Genomic DNA, 24,402 nt, shown 5'->3' on the forward strand with positions numbered 1-24,402 from the left:
CAGCGGTCAATGCCCTAAGGGCCCAGACACCCCAAGTCGACGGTCGGCCGTTAGACAGTTTGCGGGTCTGTGTAGGTCTAGGTATCACTGGATAATCCATAATTCATTTGTAATTAAAAATTAAAAAACGGAAATATCATTGTTTTTTTCGTTTTTTTTAAAAAACAAAGGTATTTCCGTTTTTGAAATTACAGAATGTTAATTTTGCAGATGTGAGACGGTGCTTTTAATCCAGAATTATATTAATTTCTAAATTACTCAGTATCCTACCACTAAAACCACACTATTTTTTGCTGCCAGTAAGTGGGGTTTAAGACTGAAGACATTTGTATGCAATTACTTTATTATTTTTTTGTAAATATGTTTCAGGTTTTTAAATATTATTTTCATTTTCATTTTTCGTATTTACTCAATAGATGCTTTCACAATATCTGAATAAAATGTGTTTGTAAATGCTGGGGAGATTTGAGATATTGTGACCAAGACACTGCTACCACTACTACTACAACATATTTATAGTTTCACAACTTGTGATGCAATTTTTCGAATTCGATGCCAAAATCTCACTTTTATCCTGTTATGAAGACTGCAAGCACAAGTGAAACCAAGACTCTCAGATAAGAAACAGATTAGATCAAGGGTCGTTCTTTGCGCAATGTCTCTTAATGTTAGAAAAAACTACTAGCTGGACTGTTTCAACACTAATGGGCAGGTAATGGACGCATGTTTGTGCAAAGGCCAAAAGGAGAAGCAAGGAAAAAAACATTGAGAAAGATATATATTTTTTTTCCATTACCACAGTGTAGATTTCTCAGAACCTAGAACGCATCATCTGTTGATAAAACCCTGCATGCTTCATGTGAGCTACAACCACAAGGTGGTACTAACTGTCAACGATTCGAACTGATGCTTCAGTGGTGAGAAAACCTCTGCACAGGTTCACTTGTATTTCAAATGACAAAACTGATCTTCTTCCCTCCCAGTATATTTTGTTGGCAGCAAGATTGGAAATTGATATAGGTATCTCTCAAAGTAAGAGACAAAATATAATTTATCTTTTGTGAAGGATCCTTCAAGGAAAATTAAGGACCGTTGAAAAGAGCCATAAAGTGACTCATGTGAATGTTTTAGTTCACTGGAAGCTCAAAGTATCTTTTAAGATCCGCTAGAAACCCCACAAATACGTTACAGAGAGGAATCACTGCATCAGTTTCTCTGTGTTTCAAAGCAGGAAAAAAATGATGCCAAAGGTTTTATCTGTCAGCAGCAGACATTTGGGCAATGGAAGTGGAAGTAGAAGGGCAAGTCACACACAAGGCAATGATGCTGATTGTGTCAGTTTCAGGAACAGTTGGACACTACTGATTAAAATATATAATCCGCAGCCAAAGCAGAGTATAAGATTGGCATTTTAACTGCATTTTCAGCATTGTGGAGTTGTTAGCCATGTAAAAAAAAAGAGATTCAACCCTTGTGTTTTATTTATTTTGGCTTTACTCCCTCTTTCTTTGGGGCCCACAGACCCCTCTGCTGTATGTGCAAAAGTAAAAATAATAAGAATTCCTTTAAATATATATTATCAAAACGATGTAGAAAAGTATTGAAGTGGTAAAACTTTCTTTTGACACAAATTGGGTTGGAAAAAAATGTTAAAACATTGTTATAACATCATGTATTAGCCTATATTTCATATACAGCAGGCTGTTACAAGTACAAAATTATTATTATTTTTATTAAAATATACCTAAAGTACCAAAAGTAATTATGCAGAATGTCCCATTTCAGAATAAGAATCAGCTTTATTGTCAAGTGTACACTTAATGAATTTGACTTTTTTTCATTGCTCTCAATGTACTTACAGAGAAATGGACACACAGCTAAAGATAAGGATAACAAAGCTGACATAGACAGGACTATAACGTACACACACACTTTATGAAAATCACATGCAGTTTGGGGGCAAGTCATAGTCAAGTCAGCACACTAATACACTGACAGCTGTTGTTGCCTGTTGGGCTTGAGTGGTTTCTGGACAATATTTGTCATTGTTTTGTGTTGCTTATTGATTTCCAATTATAAATATATACATATATTTGCATAAAGCAGCATATTTGTCCACTCCCATGTTGATAAGAGTATTAAATACTTGACAAATCTCCCTTTAAAGGTCCCATATTATGCTCATTTTCAGGTTTATACTTATATTTGATGTTTCTACTAGAACATGTAATGTTCAAAAAAAACTTTATTTTCCTCATACTGTCGGCCTGAATATACCTGTATTTACCCTCTGTCTAAAACGCTCTGTTTTAGCGCACTTTGACGGAATTGCAACAGAATTGCGTTGCTAGGCAACAGCTTGGGTCCATGTGTACTTCCTGTCAGCTGATGACATTCACATACACTGCAACCAGGAATAAACTGGGGCACATTTAGAATGTTTACCTTTAAAATTATGTCAAGGGTCTAAATATTGTAGATTCGTGACATCACTAATGGGCAGAAATCTTGACAGCTTGTTTCAAATGCAAAGTTTCTGACTACGGGCTGCGTGTATTTCCCTGTGGATTGAGCATTTCGATTTATATAGGACTTAAGCCTGCTTTATAATAAAAAAAACATGAAAATCTCACTTTTTTTATAATATGGGACCTTTAAGGTGAACAGATAAAAAATGTATGATTAATTTGCGAATAATTACGATTAACGATGGACAATCATGCGATTAATTGCAATTCAATATTTTAATCGATTGACAGCCCTAATTACTTTATATACTATGTAGCTTAATCTATAATAATATATCATCATATATTAGATGATTCATATTTTGCATGAATAATCTAAATCTCCAGAGTAACTAAAGCTTTTAATGTATTAAAGTAAAAGTACAATATTTGCCTCCAAAATGTGGTAGAGTAGAAGCAGCCTATAACATAGCATAAAATAAGGATAATAAAGCTGGACAAATAAAGAATAGATAGATAGATAGATAGATAGAGCAATTTATATAGATCACAAAAAAAGTAGCCTCAAAATGTTATTTAAGTATAGTAAATATAGTTGTTGTAGTAAATGTAGGGTAACCTTCCTTGCTATCAGGTCTCTTTTACTTAGAATGCAGCATTAATACAACCTTCTACAATACGCTTCGTGTCCACCGGTTTGACATAATGAATTAGCCCGGCGGTAAAGCTCATCACATGGTGCAAAGCCTCCGCCATACACGGCCCTTAATCCTCCTCCAGTGTTAATAATGCACACTGAGTTCACCTGCAGCTATGAGCGCACTTACAGCCTCTCAGCTGGTTGTACAGTAGCAATAAAAGGCAACTTGGTGGCTGCTTTTTGCCATTTGGTAATACGAAGGCGTGTCCTGGAGGCATGCATATAATAGGGAGACGAGCTGCAGCAGGCTTCTGCTCTCCAGTCCTCAGCTCTTTGTGGTCTCTGTGCACCACCAGCAGCAGCCTTACCAGCAGCAGCCTCTCCACGATGATGACCGAGCTCTCTCAAGAACAAGTGGTGTTCAACAAGCCAAAGGTACGTTATCAGACGGGGCTACACTGTACTGTAGTATGAGCAATACTAGTTTAAATGGAAAGGTGATTAGAAACAGAAATAAATAAATAAAATGTTAGATCAAAAAACACTTTATCATTTTCCGCTACCGGCTTGTGTCTGTGTGTGTCTGTGTGTGTGTGTGCGTGTGTGTGTGTGTGTGTGCGTGTGTGTGATTCATGCCAGTAATGAAACACGGAAGAACACTTCATTGCTCTCAGTTTGCCATGTGACTATATGCCATGCTTTAAGTAGGCTTCCACTGTGATGAGTGACAAGAGCTTTTATATTTTTTTATTGAACAAATCCACACACCTTTATTCTAATGTGTATTCTGCTCAATTACGTTTTTTGGACTTTAATAATAATAATAATAATAATAATAATAATAATAATAATACATTTATTTATATAGCACTTCTCAAAACAGATGTTACAAAGTGCTTCACAAGACAATAAAAGCAGATAAATAAACTAAAAGATATGGTAACTGTTAAAACAGAACATCAGACAATAAAAGCAGATAGAGTAAAAAACAAATATGGTAATGATTAGGCTTATATTGATACATTTTTTATCTAGACAGATCATTTAAAATAATAATAATAATAATAATAATAATACATCCACAGAGATTGTAGAAAAGGTGCTGAATAATTTTCCTACAAAAAATAAAAATATTATGATCATTTTAAAGATTTTGATGGTTCCAAAATGAATGTTTTGTTTATCTTTGTGGAAGAAATCAGACGTTCGGCTTTCTAATGTAGATTTTGCTTCAACTTCTTCCGTACATTTTTGGACTTTAACGATTAGGCTTATATTGATAACTTTTTTATCTAGACAAATCATTTAAAACAATATTAATACTAATAAAACATCCACAGAGCTTGTGGACAGGTGCTGAATAATTTCCCATAAAAAAATAAAAATAAAAATATATATATAAAAATATTATGATCATTTTAAAAATGTTGACGGGTCCAAAATTAATGTTTTCTTTATCTCTGTGGAAGATATCAGACGTTCGGCTCCCACTTCTAACAAGGCTTGTGAGCCAATAGTATAACGACGTTAGTATCACGTGGTATCTCTGTGTCGTCAGTGAGTCAGAAGTCGCTAGTTAATGTGGGGCAAAGAAACGGATAAATGGCTGTGTGAATAAACAGTAGTCGGTTATGTATCTTTTCGGACGTACTGAACTGTAATTTACTTCGTCACTTCTTGAGAGCCTCCTTGCCGGTTGGAGACGCGTAACCATGGTAACCCGTGACAACCTCATGTGACCAAAACAACATTTTTGTGAGAATCAAAGTCTGAATCGACTTAAAATATAGCCTATATTACGCCTAGCAAAGTGGAATCTTATACTTAAAGTTAAATTGAAGCGTTATTGATATTACAGAGCTGTCCGTCAACATCTGTTATGAACGTTGTCGTCACTACCACATTGCATTGTGGGATATTTATGTAAGGGATAATGTACAGCGAGCCGGTCATTGTTGTGAAAGAAACAACAATGACCCACTAACTGTATATTATCCCGCTTATTACACAGCTACTCACTTAAGAAATCAATAATTTTACACTTAAACGTTCCACCAAAGTCCGACATCAGAACTGCGCCCATAGCAACGGTCTGCTATACATAGCAACCGTAGAACACCGTGATTGACCAATCAGAATCGAGTATTCAACACAGCTGTGCAATAAACCGCCATAGTGTCCAGCATTGCATACTGTAATATTTCACTGGAAATAGTATGCAATTTGCATACTATTGGTTTCATACTAAAGTTTCAGACATACTACGACATACAAATGGAATTTCGGATGCAACCTACCTGAATATTTAGGTAGGTAAGTAGGTAGGTAGGTACCTATTTACAGCAGCAAATGATAGATCAAGCACACATCAAGAATAAGAATAGAATAAGAATAAATAAGATTAAAAATGGGCATTAGCAATAAATACTCTTAAAAGCTGGTTAGCAAGTGCCAGTACTAACGTCCAATTGTGATGCATGTCTGACTACCCTGGTGAATGGATGAGTAACAGTGTGTGTGTGTGTGTGTTGGTGTGTGAAAGGGGGGGGTTATTCAGTTAGTCCAGAGATGAGTTGTACAGTCTGATGGCAGTGGGTAGGAAAGACCTTCTGTGCCGCTCCGTGGTACACCGAGGTAGAAGAAGTCTTTTGCTGAATGTGCTCCTCTGTCTGGCCAAAGTGTGGTGAAATGGGTGGGTGTTGTTGTCCATAATAGCCAGTAGCTTAGCCAGCACTCTCTTCTCAGCCACCGTAATCACTGGGTCCAGGTTGGCTCCAAGGACAGACCCCGCCTTCTTTAACTGCTTGTCTATTCTGCCGGCATCTGTAGCTTTAATGCCGCTGCCCCAGCATACAACAGCAGAAAGAAGAGGGCACTTCCCACCACTGACTGATAGAACACACTCAGCATTGTACTGCATTGTCCTGACACACAGCCCTGCAGCCACCCATACTGTGGTCTGCCAGTTAGGTAATCGGTAACCCAGATCACCAGTGGAGCATCCACCTGCATTGTTCGTAGTTTGTCTCCCAGGAGTACAGGTTGGATGGTGTTAAAAGCACTTGTGAAATCAAAAAACGTAATCCCTACAGATGTCTGCCTTGTCTAGATGGGAGAAGGCCCGATGGAGTAGGTAGATTATGGCATCGTCTACGCCAATGTTAGCCTGATAGGCAAACTGCAAGGGGTCTAGTCCTCTCTGCACCAGGGGTCTGAGGTGGGCCAGCACAAGCCCTTCCAGAGTCTTCGTTATATGGGAAGTCAACGCCACAGGTCTATAATCATTCAGTACACTGGGACGCCTTTTTTTAGGCACAGGGACCAGACAGGAGGTTTTCCACATCACTGGGACTTCCCCAAGGCTCAGACTAAAGGTTAAAGATGTGCTGGAGGACTCCACACAGCTAGTCTGCACATGCCCTGAGGACATCCGGCTTGATGCCATCAGAGCCTGCTGCTTGACCTGCCCAGAGCCTCTTCAGCTGCCACTACACCTGGTCCGAGGTGATATTGATGTGGGACTGTGTGGGGTTTGAAAATCCAGGGGGAGGGCCAGAGAGGGGGCAGGGAGGACTGGGGGGTGAAGGGGCCACGGTGTGGTGTGGAGGTAGTACAGCAGATGAGGAAGTGGCAGGGAATGGGAATTGCTGAGCAGAAGTATCTGATTCAAATCTGTTAAAAAACAGGTTTAGCTCATTGGCAATGAGTTTCATGCCCAAACACACCTCTGTCATGCTGTTCTGTTGTAGCTTATTTTCCAACTTCCTCCTGTAGATGTCTTTGCTCTCCCTGATCTTTACCTTGAGCTCCTTCTGCACACGTCTCAGTTCCTCCCTATTTCCATCTCTAAAGGCCCTCTTTTCTGTATTCAGAAGGGCCTTAAGGTCTCCAGTGACCCAGGGTTTGTTATTTGGGAAGCACCGTACTGTTCTGGGTGGTGCAACATTGTCCTGACAGAAGTTAATATATCCAGTTATGAAGTGTGTTAGGCCATCTATATCCTCCCCAAAAGAGTCACTGAACTCATCCCAGACAGTTGTCTCAAAACAGTCTCTCAGTGCCTCTTCATTCTCTGATGTTCATCTCCTCACTGACCTGGTGGTCACCGGTAGCTGTTGTATGAGGGGCTTATAGAGAGGCCTAAGGTGTACAAGGTTATGATCGTATTTCCCCAGGGGAGGGAGAGGAGTGGAGCTGTATGCCTCCTTAACATTGGTATACAGTAGATCTACAGTTTTATCCTCCCTGGTGTGACATTTCACAAACTATTTCAAAGTGCGAAGTGTGGATGAAAGAGAGGCATGGTTAAAGTCACCAGATATGGCTATGAAAGCATTGGGATGTTCCGTTTGCACCTTCGCTGTGACTGAATGGATGAGGTTACATGCGCGCTTCGCGTCAGCAGAGGGTGGGATGTAGACGACCAAAACAATAACGTGAGAACTCTCGTGGCATGTAACATGGACGGAGGCTTACAGCTATCAGTTCATTGTCCAGGCAACAGAGTTGTTCTTTAACAGAAATGTGGTTCGGATGGCACCATCTGTTACTCACGAGCAAGGGCAAGCCCACCTCCTTTCCCTTTACAACTCTCTCGCCAGTGCCGCGAGCTCATCCCCTTTGTTCACTAGAGATCTCACATTGCCCATTATGATGGAAGGTAGATACGGTTTGTACTTCCTTTTCTTTGACCGTTGTTTCACTCCCGCTCTGCACCCGCGGCTCCTCCTCCGTAACTCCTTCGGGATTTCCAGCCTCTCTCCCTGGAACACGGCCGGCTTGTTTAAGTCTATCAGCTGAGTCCGTGAGTAAACAATACCTGAGTTGTAACTCGCATTGCAACTAGCCAAAAAGTATATCGCCAGGGCTAGTAAGAAAATCAAGGCGCTCCTCGCCCAACACCCAGCCATTGTAGATAGCTGGAGTATCCAAACACATAGAAATAACACAAGAATACAGGGAGCTGCTGCAACAGGTTGCTGCTCTCACAGCGCCATGACACTCTCTCAAGTGAGTGAGACCAGCCGTGTACCGTTAGTGCCGTGTACTAAATCAACAACAACCAACAGTCCTTACAACTTTGTGTTGTCACCGGTTACTTTGTGAAAATGAGAAAAACATCAGCTTCAATCCCCGAGGAGCTACGTTAGCATCTAAGCATTAGTGACGGTTGCGTCCAGTTACCTAACGTTATACAGCAACCGCTTATATGGATCAAAAAGCTTGAGATTGAGATATGAGTGCTCTAAGTTTTGATATATTTTTGTGATTAAGTGATAAAACGCTGTTCTGGTGATATTGGTAATGTGATTTTCAAAATTGAGATCAGTATCCAAAATAATGCCAAGGTTTTGGACTTGCTCACTGTATAAGAACGCCTTTCTTACTTTTGTCATGACATTTGTAAGCCATGTAGTCTGCATTGACTGCAATGCCTCCGCGTAAATATGCTGAGCTCAGAGCTAGTGACGTAGAATAAAAAGTGACAAAGACCTCGAATGGCTTGTAGTGTACTGTTTAGTTGTAAAATGAGAAAGTGTGCTCCGGCTGGTGGGCGGTGCTTAGTATTTCCTCCACAGATCTCAACATGGCTGCCGGGTCACAAACTTTCTCATTTTACAGCTAAACAGTACACTACAAGATGTTTCTGAAAACATTTGAGGCGAGAAATAGGCATTACAGTAACAGAATATTAATTCATATTTGATCAGCGCTGTCTAGTTTGACTGTTTGATTGAAGTTTGTGAGTGATTGACAGCTGTTCAGAGACGTCAAGGCTCCAGCACGGCTCTGATTGGTTGTTTTCCTCCGGTCTGTGACCACCGGAGGACACAGAGGCACATCATTTTTTTCAGATTACTTGTCTCATGCACTGCTGTCAGGATATAGTAACCGATTTATAAAAATAACTTTTTTTAATCACATTTGCTCCTATCTTCCTACTGCTGCTTTAATAACTACAATTAAGTATTCAAAACTCAGGTAATTGCCATAAGACACCGATTTACAGCTAAAAATATTATATACAGCAGCAACCCCTCCGTCCTTTCTATTAATCCCTGTGCAATGTGTACATTTATAGTTGCAGGTGATGTTTAATCAGCTCCTTATTGCCAGTTGGATCAAGACAGATTTCTGTATGGGAGCAGTAATGATGTCATTAACTTCATGGTAGTTCTTTTAATGGCTGGTATGGAGACAACTGGCTTGCACAACAAAGCCTTAAAGTGAAATTAACTTTCCGTTAGTTTCACATCAGGCACACAGGCGTGAAATGTATACTCACTGGTGCCCTTTGGAGTCGTGGGCTTGACTGAGCATGCACCTGGTCTGCCCAGGAGCTGACAGCTGATAAGGCGACAGGAAATGACACAAGCAGCACAGAGAGAGATGTTGGCTCTGTTGCCACACAGTGTGAGTGTGTGTGTGTGTGTGTGTGTGTGTGTTGGTGAGATATCGTAAATTGTAAAAGGAGAGGCCTCAGGCGAGCAACTCAGAGATAATTTCATTAAATATTCATTTGTGAGAATGATACCACTCATTGTCCGTTGCAGCAACCATCAGTTCACCACCCATGCTTCATATGCCGACAGTAGTCACAGTACAGTAGCAACAAGGTTATTACAGTGTGTGGAGTTGATAAGGATCTGTGATTTTTAGTAGTGCTGCCACCAACGATTATTTTCATTCTTGAGTAATCTCTTGATTATTTTCTCAATGAATTGTCAGCAATCAGTGGAAAATGCCCATCAAAATTTCATAAAATCCACATCTGGCATCTTCAAATGTCCAAAATCGCCTCAAAAACTGTTCAGTTTACAGTGATAGGCCCATTAAACAGAGAAAAGTAGCAAATCCTTGCAACTGAGAGAATGGAACTACCACATGTTTATTATACATTTTAGCTTAAAAATTTACCTAAACATTTAATCGATTATGAAAATAGTGGCTAATAAATTTTCTGCCAATCGACCAATCAACTGTTTGCTTTCAGTGAGTTTCTTTTCTGGGTTAGAGTTACACTCTGGTAGGCTACAACTGGATCAGATGAACATTATTAAAGGACAAACAGACATAAATAAAAAGCTAAATCTAGCTAAAGCGCTGCAACTACTAAAATAGTTATTTTCATTACTGATTAATTTAATGACTGTTTTCCCAATTAATCATTTTGTCTATGAAGTGTCTTTAAAAAATGTTTCTAAAGCCCAAGATGATGTCTTTAAATGTCGTCTTTTATCCAACCAATTGTCCAAAATCCAAACATATTCAAATTACTACCAGTAAGGAAAAGCAGCAATTGAGTACTATTAACAATTATTTTTGTTGTCAATTCATTTTAAGACTATTAATTACAGTTTTTCTCATTCGCTTTGGCTCAATTCTCGAATGAGAATATTTATTTTCAAAACAATAAGTTCAAACCTCTGAACAATTACTTTGTTGTTCACAACAGATTAAAATTTCTCATTCATTCAAGCAAATTGCACTAAGTTACTAGTGCAACTTTCTACAATTTGCACAATAACCACTTGCACATGTCTTGCTGATCAAAACTGATGAGTTGATTCTCAGTGAAATTGTCGTCCTCTTCACAACTTCTAAACATTCTTTCATCGTTTGAGCAATCACATGTACAAATGATCCATTCAGTTATCAAAATCTGTCAGACATACATGTATATTCCATTAATATCTATGGCATGGTGTTACCTACTGTGAAGAGGTACAATTAGTTGTTTTTTACTGAACTACGGCAGGTTTTTGTTACAGGGTTTATAAATTTATTTTTTACAGTTTTGGTATGGATGACATTTTGTGGCAAATATTCTGTTCACTGTATATGACTTTACGTGAAAACTCAAAGGTGAATTTTCTGTTTACAGTACATTAACACATTGCTACACAAATACATTTTCTGTAAACATACATTATTTATATATTCTGTTTCTGTATGTATTGTAGCATATAGTATTGACCTCTCCCAGAAAGTCAAACAGCTCAGGGTGAGACACAATAGCCTTCTGCTGGACATAACTGACATTTTGGTATAATGCAGTTAGGGTCAATAGAAAGTCGACCAAAACAGAGATTTGCATATAAGAAACATTTCCGGGGTTGACTGCTGTAGTGACAAAACATCTAAACATTTTGACCAGTGCAGCTTACAAGATGACAAAACAACTTTTCAATTTGGTGGCATTTGCTAATTCACTGACACAATAACAAGGTTTTAAAGCATGAATGAAGTGTTTTGGGTGAGTCACTACCTTTTGTAAACATGCAGTAGAGTTGTGATGTCCAATGAAACAGTTGTGACAGTTGCACTTACAGTTTAGAGAATGTTAAGGCAAAAAATGAGCCAAAGCGATTGAGAAAAACTGGGAGTATAAACTCTTGATATAACTTAGCACAATGTTTTACAGGAAGTGCTGTGTGTACTGAAAGAATTGCCAAAGGATTTCCTGAATTTGCAGATGGGTTAAGCAGCTGCTGCTCCATCACACCAGGCTTTTAAGGGAAGAAAATAGATGTAAACTAAAGAGACACTCAAGCAGTTTCAGTAACACACATTACTTCTTGTTGTAAACATCTGATCTCAAGATCTTGTTTTTGTCTTTAACCACACAGATGGACACAGCTGTACAATTTGTATATGCTGTTACTTTCTATATTATATCTAAGAAGTAAGATAAGGAAGCAGGTTGGTTATCTATTAACAGGTTATTATTGGGTACTTTCTTGATTCATTAATGAATCATTTGGCCCACACATTGTAGAAAATAATGGAAAAATTACCCTCAAATTCCAAAGGATCTCTCCAAGTCCAATGATGTGTCTTTAAATGTTTTGTGTTCAAGCCCAAAGATATTCAATTTACAATGATATCAAACAGGAAAGAAAGCAGCAAATCTTCACATTTGTTGATCTGGTAGTAGAGGATGTTGGGGTTTTAGCCTGAAAACGACTCAACGATTCATCAATTATCGAAATAGTTGCTGATTAATTCTCTGTGGATTGACGAATCGATTCATTGTTTTAGCTTTAGTCGTAACGCACCAGAAATGTTTGGCTTATTGAAAGCTGGCAGCTGATGTAGGTCTTTTTTTTTTACATACTGTGGGGAAAAACATTCATGTTTTTATTACACGTCTTTAGTTTTTATTGCCATTGTGAAATCCAAAAAGTACACTGGAAGTGGAATTTGTGTCTAAAGGGGAACTTGAGTCAGGAATAGTCCCTAAATGATGTTTCCATTGAAAATCGGACACATTTCCTTTGAGTTATAATGACCTATGAAGGATTTCTCTTCAGGTCCTGAAGCCTGCACAACACAGGAGCAATGCTTTGATTCAGGACATTTGACCAAATTTTGTTGATATAATCACTAGGGCTGTCAATCGATTAAAGTATTTAATTGCGATTAATTCCGTGATTGTCCATAGTTAATCGTAATTAATCGCAAATTAATCACACATATTTTTATCCGTTCAAAATGTACCTTAAAGGGAGATTTGTCAAGTCTTATCAACATGGGAGTGGGCAAATATGCTGCTTTATGCAAATGTATGTATATATTTATTATTGGAAATCAATTAACAACACAAAACAATGACAAAGATTGTCCAGAAACCCTCACAAACAAATATGCTCAAATCATAACATGGCAAACTCAACCCCAACAGGCAACAACAGCTGTCAGTGTGTCAGTGTGCTGACTTGACTGCTTGCCCCAAACTGCATGTGCAAGTGTGCATGTCTGTAAAGGGGAGACTCGTGGGTACCCATAGAACCCATTTTCATTCACATATCTTGAGATCTGTGGTCAAGGGCCCTCTTTGAAACTGGCCATACCAGTTTTTCCTCGCCAAAATTTAGCGTAAGTTTGGAGCGTTATATAGCCTCCTTTGCGACAAGCTAGTATGACATAGTACCAATGGATTCCTTAGGTTTTCTAGTTTCATATGATACCATCTTCACTCTAGCTTAAAAACTGAGCCTGGTACAACTTTTGATACAACTTTTTGATATGGAGCATGGTATGGAGCAATATTTTCATATTCTCAAAGTGTCTTGCTTTGAATGTTTCCTCTTCTAAAATGAGAAGGGTGCAGGTTGGTTGAAGGTAAGAACTTAAAACAGCTTGTTGGAGCTTAAATCTGAATTTTTTTTATTAAACCTCACCCTGACGAATGAGCAAAGTTTTGGCCTCGGTTGTTGAAGGAACGTTGATTTATTGGTGTCATCTGCCTGAATAAAGCACGTCTCTCAGCGCTGGAAGGAGAGCAGAACACTTAATCTTCTTTGACCCTTCGTCGGCCTTTTCACTGCCCATTGCCCAGTCATGCGTACGGCATTCATGATGGGCTGCAGCCAAAACATTGAACTGCAACACCACCACTGCGCTCTCTGGTTGCTCTCTATTTTTAACTCTACTGGGTTTAAATTGACTGATTATTATTATCGTGTCTTTTCTCATCCGCAGGTTGAGCTGCATGTGCACCTCGATGGAGCCATCAGGGTGCAGACTATTCTTGATGTTGCCAAGTAAGTTAGTTAAGAGATAAGAATAAGAACTGTTCCTTTCCAGTTTTCTTCATTAACTGTCAAATAGAGCACCACTGGTAAAAAGCCCGAGCAGGGGTATCGGCCAATATTAGGTCATCGCAGACATATCGATCGGCTGATAATTAACAAGAAATTACATTACATAAATGCAAAAGATATGTTTGAAACATTGTCGCCGTTTCCTCTGTTAACCTTGGGAGTAAACTTTTTAACAAAGCACTACCTCTAATTTGCCTTATTGACTTTGTGCTATATGTAGTTTATTAGTGAGATAGTGTTATTCTAGTTTTGTATTTGCTCTTGAAAATGTGCTGTTTGTGGTAACAGTTGACAGTATTTTGTATTTTCACTTTTAAATCTACTGTGACAACAGTTTACACTGGGTTTATAACTGTATTTGCTGTTCTTAATCCACTCTGAAGATACGTTTGAAGTGTGTATATGCTCCTATTGACAGTGAAAATGGTTAATGCAAGGTTACATTATATATATTGTGAATCCATTGCACTTTATGCCAATTTTTATCCACCAAAGAGCACAGGTTTGACTGGGAATGTGCTCTTGGTCACAATTCTTGATTAACCAAAATGAATACTGGTTTATTGTTATCAGATTTTATATGGGTTGATATGGCAAACATGATAGCAAACAGTAGCCTATGTACACATCCAGCATTAGCATTAGTTTAGGAGTTGTGTTTTTAACCGCCTGATGATCCAATACTCACTCACCTTTTAGCTCTGTTTTTGGTCTCCACCAACTCCTGAGGGAAATATCTGGCTCTCTAGCTGCTAAATGCTCCACTATGTTCACCAGCTAGCTGCTAACTCTGTCTGTCTACTGTTTGGTGCTGAGCAGGTAGTGTACAGTGGGTTTATCAGAGTATTTTTTTGTCAAAAACAACCTGTCTGCTCAATCAGTATGGAGAACAGAACCTGCCAAAATAAAAAATAAATGAATAAATAAATGACTCGATAAATGAATAAATATGTCATTAAATGTACCAAAAATAGTATTCAAAATAAATGTGGCCATTAATTAATTGATAAAATGTGACATAAATTGATATTTCTGTTTTCCCTTTTATTTATTTATTATTCATTTCTAATACTTTTTAAATACATTTTTTTGTATCTATTTTTTATTTATTCATTTATTTATTTTATTTATTTTATATCTATTTTTAAATGTATGTATTTATTTATGTACTTATGCATATATTTAATTATTTATTTCTGCACGATTTTCCCTTTGCATTTCACTCCTTATTTATTTCCCCCAACTTATTTATTTATGTATTCTTTTCTTTATACATTTCTTTTTACATTTCTTTATTCTACTTCATTATGCAAATGAGGGGCCTATATTTGTTTTTTGTATTATTTTTGCTACATTTCACAACATTTATTTTTGATTTTGGCAGGTTCCATCCTCCATACATCTGAACATGGTGCTAATGAGAGCAGTGTGAACCAAAACATTAAAGCTGCGGTCCATAAAAGGATAATTTGGGATAAGTCGAGTCATAATTCACTATGGGTTCGTCACTATGAGCGACACTTTTCACATAACACATCCGACCCATTGGTAATGTAAAAAATATAGATTAGAGCAGCTTTAACTCTTAAATATTGGTATCAGCATCAAAAAGCCAGTATCGGTGGGGCTTTGAAGTCAAAATCTGTGTGTGCATTTTCAGAACATAACATCACAATAGGCTAAATAAATCCTGGCGTAGTTTCAGGAGCTAATTTTTTGTATTTTTTTCATTAGTATTTCAGCTGTCAAGTCAATACATCATTCAAATACCAGCCCTTTGTTTAACTTTTCTTTTAAGAGAGTGGGTAAACTAGATTTGTACATTTTGTGTTTCAATAAAACAAAATACACATTTAAATTTCAAATCCATCCCTAAACTGTTTCTTTTTTCCCCACCTCTTCTCCTCCCAGGAGACGCGGCATCTCTCTGCCAGCAAATACCGTGGAAGAGATGACGCAGATCATTATCCTCCAACAGCCTGCCACCCTCACCAAGTTCCTGGGCAAGTTCGCCGAGTACATGCATGTGGTTGCGTAAGTGCTGACAGGTCTCCTTTAATGATTGAGTTTCATAATTGCCAACAGTGTTTTCTTGCTGAGCAGGTGACAGGGAGTGCACTCGACCAAGATCTATCATGAGGGTCAATGTCCAGGAAGTTTGTTAAAGGGTAGCTTTGGTATTTTTCAATCTGGACTCTATTTCGCCATGTTTTCATGTCTAAGTGATTAATGGGGACAAATTGATCCAGTATTGAGGGTCAACGGAAGTGAGCAGCATTAATGTAACGTTATATCGACTAAAAGTGCTTGTTTTTGCCACAGGCTCAGATTGTTATAAGTGTCTGACAACTTTATGGAAAGGAGCCTACAGAGAAATAAAATGTTTTTCTTACCTTTCGCTTGATCCGGTCTGCTTGTTATTATGTCCAGGTCCTGCTCAAGGAGAAGTCTCGTTGTGAAACCTGAATATCCGTATACTCTGGTTCAAATAAATACAGGCAGCCATTGAATTCAAAGACCTCATCCACATTGTAGAAATCATCTAAATATTCAGCCAAGGCGTTGAAAATCTTAGATAGATAAACTAAACTAAATTAAATTAAATTAAATTAAATTAAATTAAATTGAATAACATACATAACACTAACCTATGCTTTCTGTTGACTTCTGTTTGAGCGAGACTCTTTCCATAATGTTAGACACAAATAATAACAATCTGAACCTACCATGGCAAAAACAAGCACTTTTAGTGGATGTAAATGACTGTGCCTGCTTGCCCCAATAGGTTTACATTGCAGCTCATGGGCAGCCGCAGTCTACAGTGCTCTCCCTCAATAGAGTGCTCCAGGGATGAAGTATTTTTCACCATTCACCACTCTGGTTCCCTCGACAAAAAGCTAATGAGATTTTTCCATTGGGTTTTGGATTACTGCAGAAAACAAACTCTGTGGCAAACAAACGTTTATGATATTTACACGTTTTATTCAGCAAGATAATCTCCAGAAATGAACACCACTTTCTGATTTTTGAAGTGTGAATGCAATCGCCAGAAGTAAAAAGCTAACGTTAGGCTATAAACGAACTACACTACGGTCACATGAGCGGGAGTATACACAACGAGGCTGTAAAGGCGGACGAGTCGGGGTGATGATGCTTAGTAGTCTCATTTAGCAACCAGTTGGCAACCGCCTTTTTTAAGACACATAAAAGCTTCAAAATTCACGAGTGGTGTATTTATTGATGTATTTTATGTCGTGAAACAAAACGTTAAAATCTCTTCAGCTTGTGTTAAACACAGACCTTATTTCAGGCATCTAACTAAAAACCCATTAAAACAACCCACTGACTTCCAGACGAGGGAACCGGAAGTGCTAAAATGCTAAATCATTTCTGTTTTTTAGGACTCATTCCTGTAGCACTCTATACTGGAGCAACTTCAGAAATTGTTGTCGCTATCAGTCAGTTAGACGCAAAAACATGGGAAAATATGGTCCAGGTTGAAAAATACCTAAGTAACCGTTTAAGACACGTGCAGTTATGTTATACAGTTATAATGCATCCAAGTCTTAAAACTAGAGTGTGTAGTATAGTTTGTGATTGATGGTTGGGGGTTGATTTTAAATGCCAGACATGCAGAACAGGCACACATCATTATCGAGATCAAGTGTCACCTTGGCAACCAGACTAAGAGGAGAGTAAAGTTGTTCAGAGGCTCTTTCCGCCCGGAGTCTTATATTTAGTCCTCAAGTGACAGGGCTGAACTGTTAAGAAAAGACCAAATAAGGTCTTTCACACACACACTCAACAGCCGTTGAGCTTTAAACAGTGACAGTCTGTAGTGGCCCGACTGCAGCGCGCAGTCTGCTGAATGGACCCTCTTGTGTCAAGGTCCTTGAAAGCCTTGTATGCAGAGCGGCTTCAACAACACAGGGAACTTGCCAGCTGAGTTTAGTTCATGCAGAATTGTTGTATGAGCTTAGTGGTGATGTGTTTTTGGACGGGGGGTAATGAGAGGATGCTGGGGAACAACAGGCATTCAGACCTGTGTAAATGCTGGAAGCTCTGTTGTTCTGTGTTCGTCATGTGATGTGGGACGGAAAGTGTGCTGCTGAGTCTGAAGGAAAGAGGGAAATGGAGCAACACTGCTCATGCCATGTAGCACAATCATACGTGCAGGACAGACAAACGTTTTAGGTGTAAAATATGATAATCACAAGGTTACGGACTGTATGAAAATGTCGGGGGTGGGAAGGGGGTCCTGAATCTTATAATCTAATATTTACATTAGATCCTCCCCTTGATTTAGCTAAAGGGCTGCAGAGTGGTGAAAACAAGGGTGCTGTAATTTATCAATACAATGTTTACGTCCTTTTTGTAAAATAATTAGTGTACTGTTCCTCATAACTTCTTTTTATTTCTTAACAAATATAATTAATGAAACTGAATCTGAATCTGCATCTGCTCTTCTGACTTATAGAATAGGATTTTACAGGGCATCATTTCAACAAGAATTGAATGTTCAGACGGCGGTTGTGATAAATAATAAAAAATAATCATTTAATTAGTAATAATAATGGTCCAAAATGATGAAAAAATTGCATAGTTTTCAGTCAAAAACCTTCAAAAATCTTGGGGGAGGACCTCCAAACCCAATATATCATATGTAAGGGATAATGTACAGCGAACCAGTCATTGTTGTGAAAGAATCCTCGACGCGATCATCGCCCTGAGGGGCATTCTTTCACAACAATGACCTGCTAGTTGTACATTATAAGATAAGATAAGATAAGATAAGATGAACCTTTATTAATCCCAGAGGGAAATTCAGGTGTCAAAGCAGCAACATCAGCAAACAGAGTGAAACACAGGAGAGGTAAAGGTATACACAAATTATAAAAACAATAATAGAGAATGGGTGAACATAGTGTGTGCAGTCCGTCAATAAATAAATGTAGTATGTGCAATAAATAAATGTAATATGTACATATGTGCAGTCTATAAAGTGGTATATAGGATGTATAGTGTAAAGTAAGTGTAAAGTGTGCCAGTGGTTTGAGTCCAAGATGGTTGCAGATAGTGCATGTTTAAACTTCTTAAAGTCCTCATAGTTCTCATATGGGGGGTCAGCCTTGGTTGTGGAGCCTGATGGCTACCAGCATGAAGGACTGACCCAAGCACTATCCCGCTTATCACACGGCTACTTACTGAAGAAATCTATATTTTGACACAAAAACGGTCCACCAGAGTCCGACATCAGAACTGCGCCCATATTAACGGTCTGTTATAGAGAAATTACAGACCGCAGAACGCCGTGATTGACCAATCAGAATTGAGTATTCAACACTGTGTAATAATGTCTTTTATTCACTGTAGAAATTCAGAATGAGTCTCTGTATAATATGTAGGAGCATCCTGACTGGGACACTGCTCCTAAAACCTGAATGAACAGCTCACACACCTCAGCTCTGCATGCATACCCGTCTGTCTGGCTGGCAAAAAAAATAGGAATACGTTGCAAGAGATTGCTGATACCGGTCAATACACATGCCAACATGTGAATAAGGGGAGTACCGGCACTTATTTAAAGTGTATGTGGAAAATAATTTTAAATAAACAGTTGACAATGGTCACAAAATACATCTAATGAAGCTTCTAAGTCAACCGTCACTAACAGATGTTGCACATAGATGTTTACGATGTATTCAAATGAAATCAATCAGTAACACCCTGTAAATGCTTACAGTCATCATAGTTTAGATGATGGATTAGCAGTGGCTAATGGGTTTATTTGTACCACTGAGATAAGAGATTATAAGAGGCAAAGGGCAATGCCATTCATTCTGTGTTTTTCTTCGTTCTGTTTCAGTGGGGACAGAGAGGCCATAAAGAGGATAGCCTATGAATTCGTCGAGGACAAAGCCAAGGAGGGAGTGATTTATGTCGAGGTCAGATACAGTCCGCATTTTCTGGCTAACACTAAAGTGGATCCCATACCATGGGAACAGAAAGAGTAAGTCTTTGGTGGAACCTGTCGTTGTGCTTTTAGGGGGGGATCAGTTACGTTTGGCTCATTGCATGTTTTTTTATTTTTCACTGTGTTTTCTTCACTCAGAGGCGACCTGAGCCCGGACGAGGTGGTGCACCTGGTCAACGAGGGCCTCAGCGAGGGGGAGAGGGCCTTCAATATCAAAGCCAGGTCCATTCTATGCTGCATGCGCCACATGCCAAGTAATGAACTGTTCATGCCTCTATCCGCCCAAACAGCCTTGTGAGAAAAGGTTCCTTACTGTACTGTCTTCTGTCTTGTCTCAAAGCTCTGCCTCAGTCACTCTTATCAGACAATGAACAGTAGCACCACAGAAACAGAAGGACTCAATGCACTCAGAAAAGTTGTATGCTCATAATGACAATGCTAACATGCTGATGTTAAGCAGGTATAATGTTTACCATATTCACCATATTAGTTTAAGGGGACGGCTGTGGCTCAGGGAGTAGAGCGCGTCGTCCTTTAATCTCAAGGTTGGTAGTTCGATTCAGGGCCGGCTTAAAGCATAGGGGCCATATAGGCGGGTCACCTAGGGCGCCACCTTCTGGGGGGCGCTGGTCACCCCCTAAAAAAACGTCATTAGGTTGTTGAGATATTTCACTTAAAGCCCAAAATAACCACCTGCTGTTGGCGCTAGAGGAAAAGTCACCAAAGTCCAGCCCATTCTCATTCCCAGGGTGTTAAATACCGAGGCTTTGTCTGTGTTTCGGTGCCACCACACACAGCACCCTTTAGGACGTTATGAAATGCACGGGGCGTTCCATTAACTACAATATAAACCCATCTGCGGTAATATTAAACGCTCCGAGAAAGTGCGTGTGGAGTGTGGGGAATAGTTTAAAGAGCGAAAAGACACACACTGGCGGGCGAAAGTAAAGGGTCCAACAAACACAAGGCTTTCATCCAGGAGACCACTGTTTGTGTCCCGTGCGTCACGTTACAATCAGCTGTTTGTTCTTGTCCCATGTTCACAACGTTCAGTGTCATTTTTCGCTGTACAAACATAGTAGTTTTAAGCCCAACCTAACTATAGTGTTTTGTGTTGCCTAATCTTAAAGTGACACCAAGGGTATGTATAGTGCTTTTGATGCTGAAAATAAAGTAACGCCAAGGGGCGTGACAAAGCGGATATATGTGATGAGTTGGGATGAGAACGTGTTGCCAATGTCATACGTATTCATCCTCTGGGGGCCAGTAATGTTTGTACAAAATTTCATGGCAACCCATCCAATAGTTGTTGAGATATTTCAGTCTGGAATGATACAGGTAGTACAGATTGGTAATACAACTGTGCCAATCACTGTGTGCAGTCTATAAGCTGTACCAGTTAAAATTATGGTTACAACATCAGCAGTTGTTGTCTCATCGGCAGCAGTCAAGTCAATTTTATTTTTATATAGCCCATTATCACAAATCACAAATTAGCCTCAGGGAGCTTTATAATCTGTACAGCATAGTGTCAGCAGCAGTGACTGTAACGATAAGTCTGTTGTAAATCTGCTCTGCTCCATTTACAGTAAGCAGCTGTTTCCTGTGTAGCCCAACGGCCAAGTGCCATACATATCTGTCATTCTGTATTTCACTTAACATCTCTTGCAAATACATGCTGCAATATCCCAGAGTGATTACATCTTTATGTAAGAGACTTCCTGAATGTATCTGATGTTGTTATCATACATGAGAATACAAAGTGCTATTTCAGGAAGCTTGTACAAGCTGTTGCATAACTGTATGCAGTTAGATTTGTGTATGTTTAAATAGCAATAGTATAATATCTCACTGAATTCTGATTATGAATACTGTATGATGATCTGGGACATATGTATGTAACTGTTTTGGTTTTATAAAAGTAGGTTATGTTTTCATACAGTGATAAAAGTCAAGATGTGACACAGCAAATTAAAGGAATAGTTACGCTTATTGCCGAGAGTTAGATAAGAAAACTCAAATGTCTGTATGGTAAATATGAAGCTACTGCCAGGAAACAGTTGGCTTAGCTTAGCATAAAGACTGGAAAACGGGGGAAACAGCTTGGCTCTGTCCAAAAATAACAAAATCGGCCTACCTTAAGCTAATTTAAGGCGGCTTGCAGTAGCTTCATAATTACTGTACAGATATGAGAGTGGTATCCATTCTCTCATCTCTCGGAAACAAATCAAATAGTACATTTCCAAAAAATGTCGAAATGTGAACCAGTCCACTGTCAGCCAGATGAATACAGATACTACGGCATGTTGGTTAACGTTGTCTGGTACTCATCACAGCTGTAGATTGATGCAGAAGAATGTCGCATGATGCTTTGACTGTATCATCACATTTCATCTACACATCATCTGCTTGTGTGTCTGAGTGTGTTTGAGTTGGCAGCAGGACCAAACTGGGTAGTAATATATGTGTTTAAATTCTCCAGGCTGGTCAATGGATGTGGTGGAGCTGTGTAAGAAATATCACCACAATGGCGTGGTCGCCATCGATCTGGCAGGTGATGAGTCACTCAACATTGAAGCCAATCCAGAACACCGGAAGGCCTATGAGGTGAGCGGGTTGAATCCCCAACAAAATACCAGACAGACAGTCTTTGTTAAAGCATTGGGAGATTAAAACTACGTCGGCTTTGGCGCGTCTTGTATACTTTAATCACAGCCTCACATGCCAGACACATAGCAACATGTTGAGCAACAACAGCAAAGATGGTAATAATGATAACCAAGGTCAGCTAAACCGCAGGTTCCCAACCGACCCCCCGCTAGGGATCGCCAAAGCTTTAGGGGGGGTTGCAAGGCCTTGTTGATTGTGAGACAATTTAAAATACTTACTGCAAGTGTCAAAAGCTAACACAAAACACTGCAATGCGAATAAGATTCAAAAGCCGAATTATAGTGTATATATATATATATATATATATATATATATATATATAGCATACAGCTTATCTTTGTCCGCATAATTGTGTAGTTGGCATTTGGCTTCTAGATCCTAATGTCATATACCTACCCGTTTGTAAACTGGACATCGGCCTCCAAAGATGAACACATTTTGAACTGCTGACAGATGTTCACTAACATCAAAACACACTAGTGACAGTAATGGGTGGCAAGATGTCAAGGTCTTCCTAATTCTTAAGGATCAATATCATAAACTAACTTAAACTGTGCAATATATGGCCCCTTTGCCTCTGCCAGCTTCTCTTTATATGGGTATTTGTCTTTCGCACATAATTTATACTTTTCTGATGATGAACGATTGACAGATGAATAGACCGGTGACAGATAATGATAAGTCTACTGTAGCTCCATAAGCTACCCTCCAAAACTGGCGCCGCGCCCCAGAGTGCTCCGTGATTCCCATTCCTTATACAGTTTGGATTAAATCAAAAGTGTCAGAAACAAGAAAAGGACTTGCACCAACGCCTTGTCCTCCCTGCCGCCAGGAGGCTGCTTCGCCGGGAGTAGAGTGTGCAGCAGCTCCAGGAGACATTAAGTCCAGTTAGCAGTTAGCTTGAATTCAACCAGTGCAAACACCAGCACCAAGGGTCTGATCCCAGATCAGCAAACTTTGTGTTGCTGCCGTTACACAGGTTAGACCCAGCGCTCCGTCAGCCCACTGTGACTCCTGGAGCTGGGGTTTGTGCTGGCTGAATTTGAGTTGCTGTGGTCGAATTGTGAGTCTGTCTCCGGGAGCTGCCAGCGGGGTGGTCTCCTGGATGCGAGGGAGGTCGAAACAAAGGTGCGGGTAGTTTTCTTGTTTCTGCCACTTTGGGTTTAATCTAATAAACAAACTATCAAAATGTACACGGACCGTACAGCACACTGTTAGTGGCACAAGCACACTGATGGCTAACGTAAACTAGGCCGATTTAGCAGTGTTAATTTGACTGGAAATAATGGGTTTCAGATCACAGTGTTGCTGTTGTCGCATTGTGTCTGAAAGGACCTTCAGTGAGAGAGGGAAATGGAGAGTAGCCTACTATGAGAAAGAAATACTCAAGCAGGGGCAAAAATAAATAAAAACAGATAAATATTAGTTTATGCCAGAGATTCACACGCCAAGTTCACACCAGAGGAGCGAATTATTCAGTTATTCAGTTTTTATTTTCACTCTTTAAAAGTCACCAGAATGCCAGAAACTAAGTCTCTGGACCCTCAGACCCCCCGCTTTGGTTTTGAAATCCTTCCTATTTTTAAGGTCTCAAGGTTGGCAAGTACTGTATGTGAATGGACCCAGTAGTAGAGGTGAAATGCTGCCCCTTATTTGTGTGGAGTTTGTGGCTAGGCATTACACATTGCACCTTTAAGGAATAAGGTTGGGAACCACTGACGACTGCAGCTTGTTCTGGAGTGTTTGGTGCTCTTAAATGCGATTTTGAAAAAGCTGGTGATTTCTTACAAAGAACAAGAAGTACGATTGCAGGAGGAAAATGGCAGTCAGTGTAAATACATAAGTAGACTACTTACTGTACCGTGGCATTATAGCACAGTGGGCATCATTTTTATTGATAGCATATTGTATCATTTTGAGGTTGTAAAAACATTTTATAGTCCCAGAGTCCACATCATGGTCCCACAGGCTGCAGGCTGATGAAAATATGGCTGCAGTTAATCGCCCCAACAACTTTCAGGAATCCTTAGAAAGAATTTGAAG

General features: G+C 39.3%; 1 protein-coding gene across 1 annotated transcript in view; it reads left to right on the forward strand.

Moving 5' to 3' along the window:
• Positions 1 to 3,260: 3,260 nt before the first annotated feature.
• The window catches only part of ada (adenosine deaminase), a 30,344-nt gene continuing 9,202 nt past the window's right edge, over positions 3,261 to 24,402 (forward strand). Inside the window, exons 1-6 of the mRNA XM_037773523.1 lie at positions 3,261 to 3,543; positions 13,594 to 13,655; positions 15,627 to 15,749; positions 19,582 to 19,725; positions 19,828 to 19,943; positions 22,172 to 22,296. Coding sequence (XP_037629451.1) covers positions 3,385 to 3,543; positions 13,594 to 13,655; positions 15,627 to 15,749; positions 19,582 to 19,725; positions 19,828 to 19,943; positions 22,172 to 22,296 — 729 coding nt within the window. The 5' untranslated portion in view covers positions 3,261 to 3,384. The remainder of the gene's footprint in view (positions 3,544 to 13,593; positions 13,656 to 15,626; positions 15,750 to 19,581; positions 19,726 to 19,827; positions 19,944 to 22,171; positions 22,297 to 24,402) is intronic.

This window comes from Sebastes umbrosus, chromosome 6 (genome assembly GCF_015220745.1).
Source record: "Sebastes umbrosus isolate fSebUmb1 chromosome 6, fSebUmb1.pri, whole genome shotgun sequence".
NCBI lineage: Eukaryota > Metazoa > Chordata > Actinopteri > Perciformes > Sebastidae > Sebastes > Sebastes umbrosus.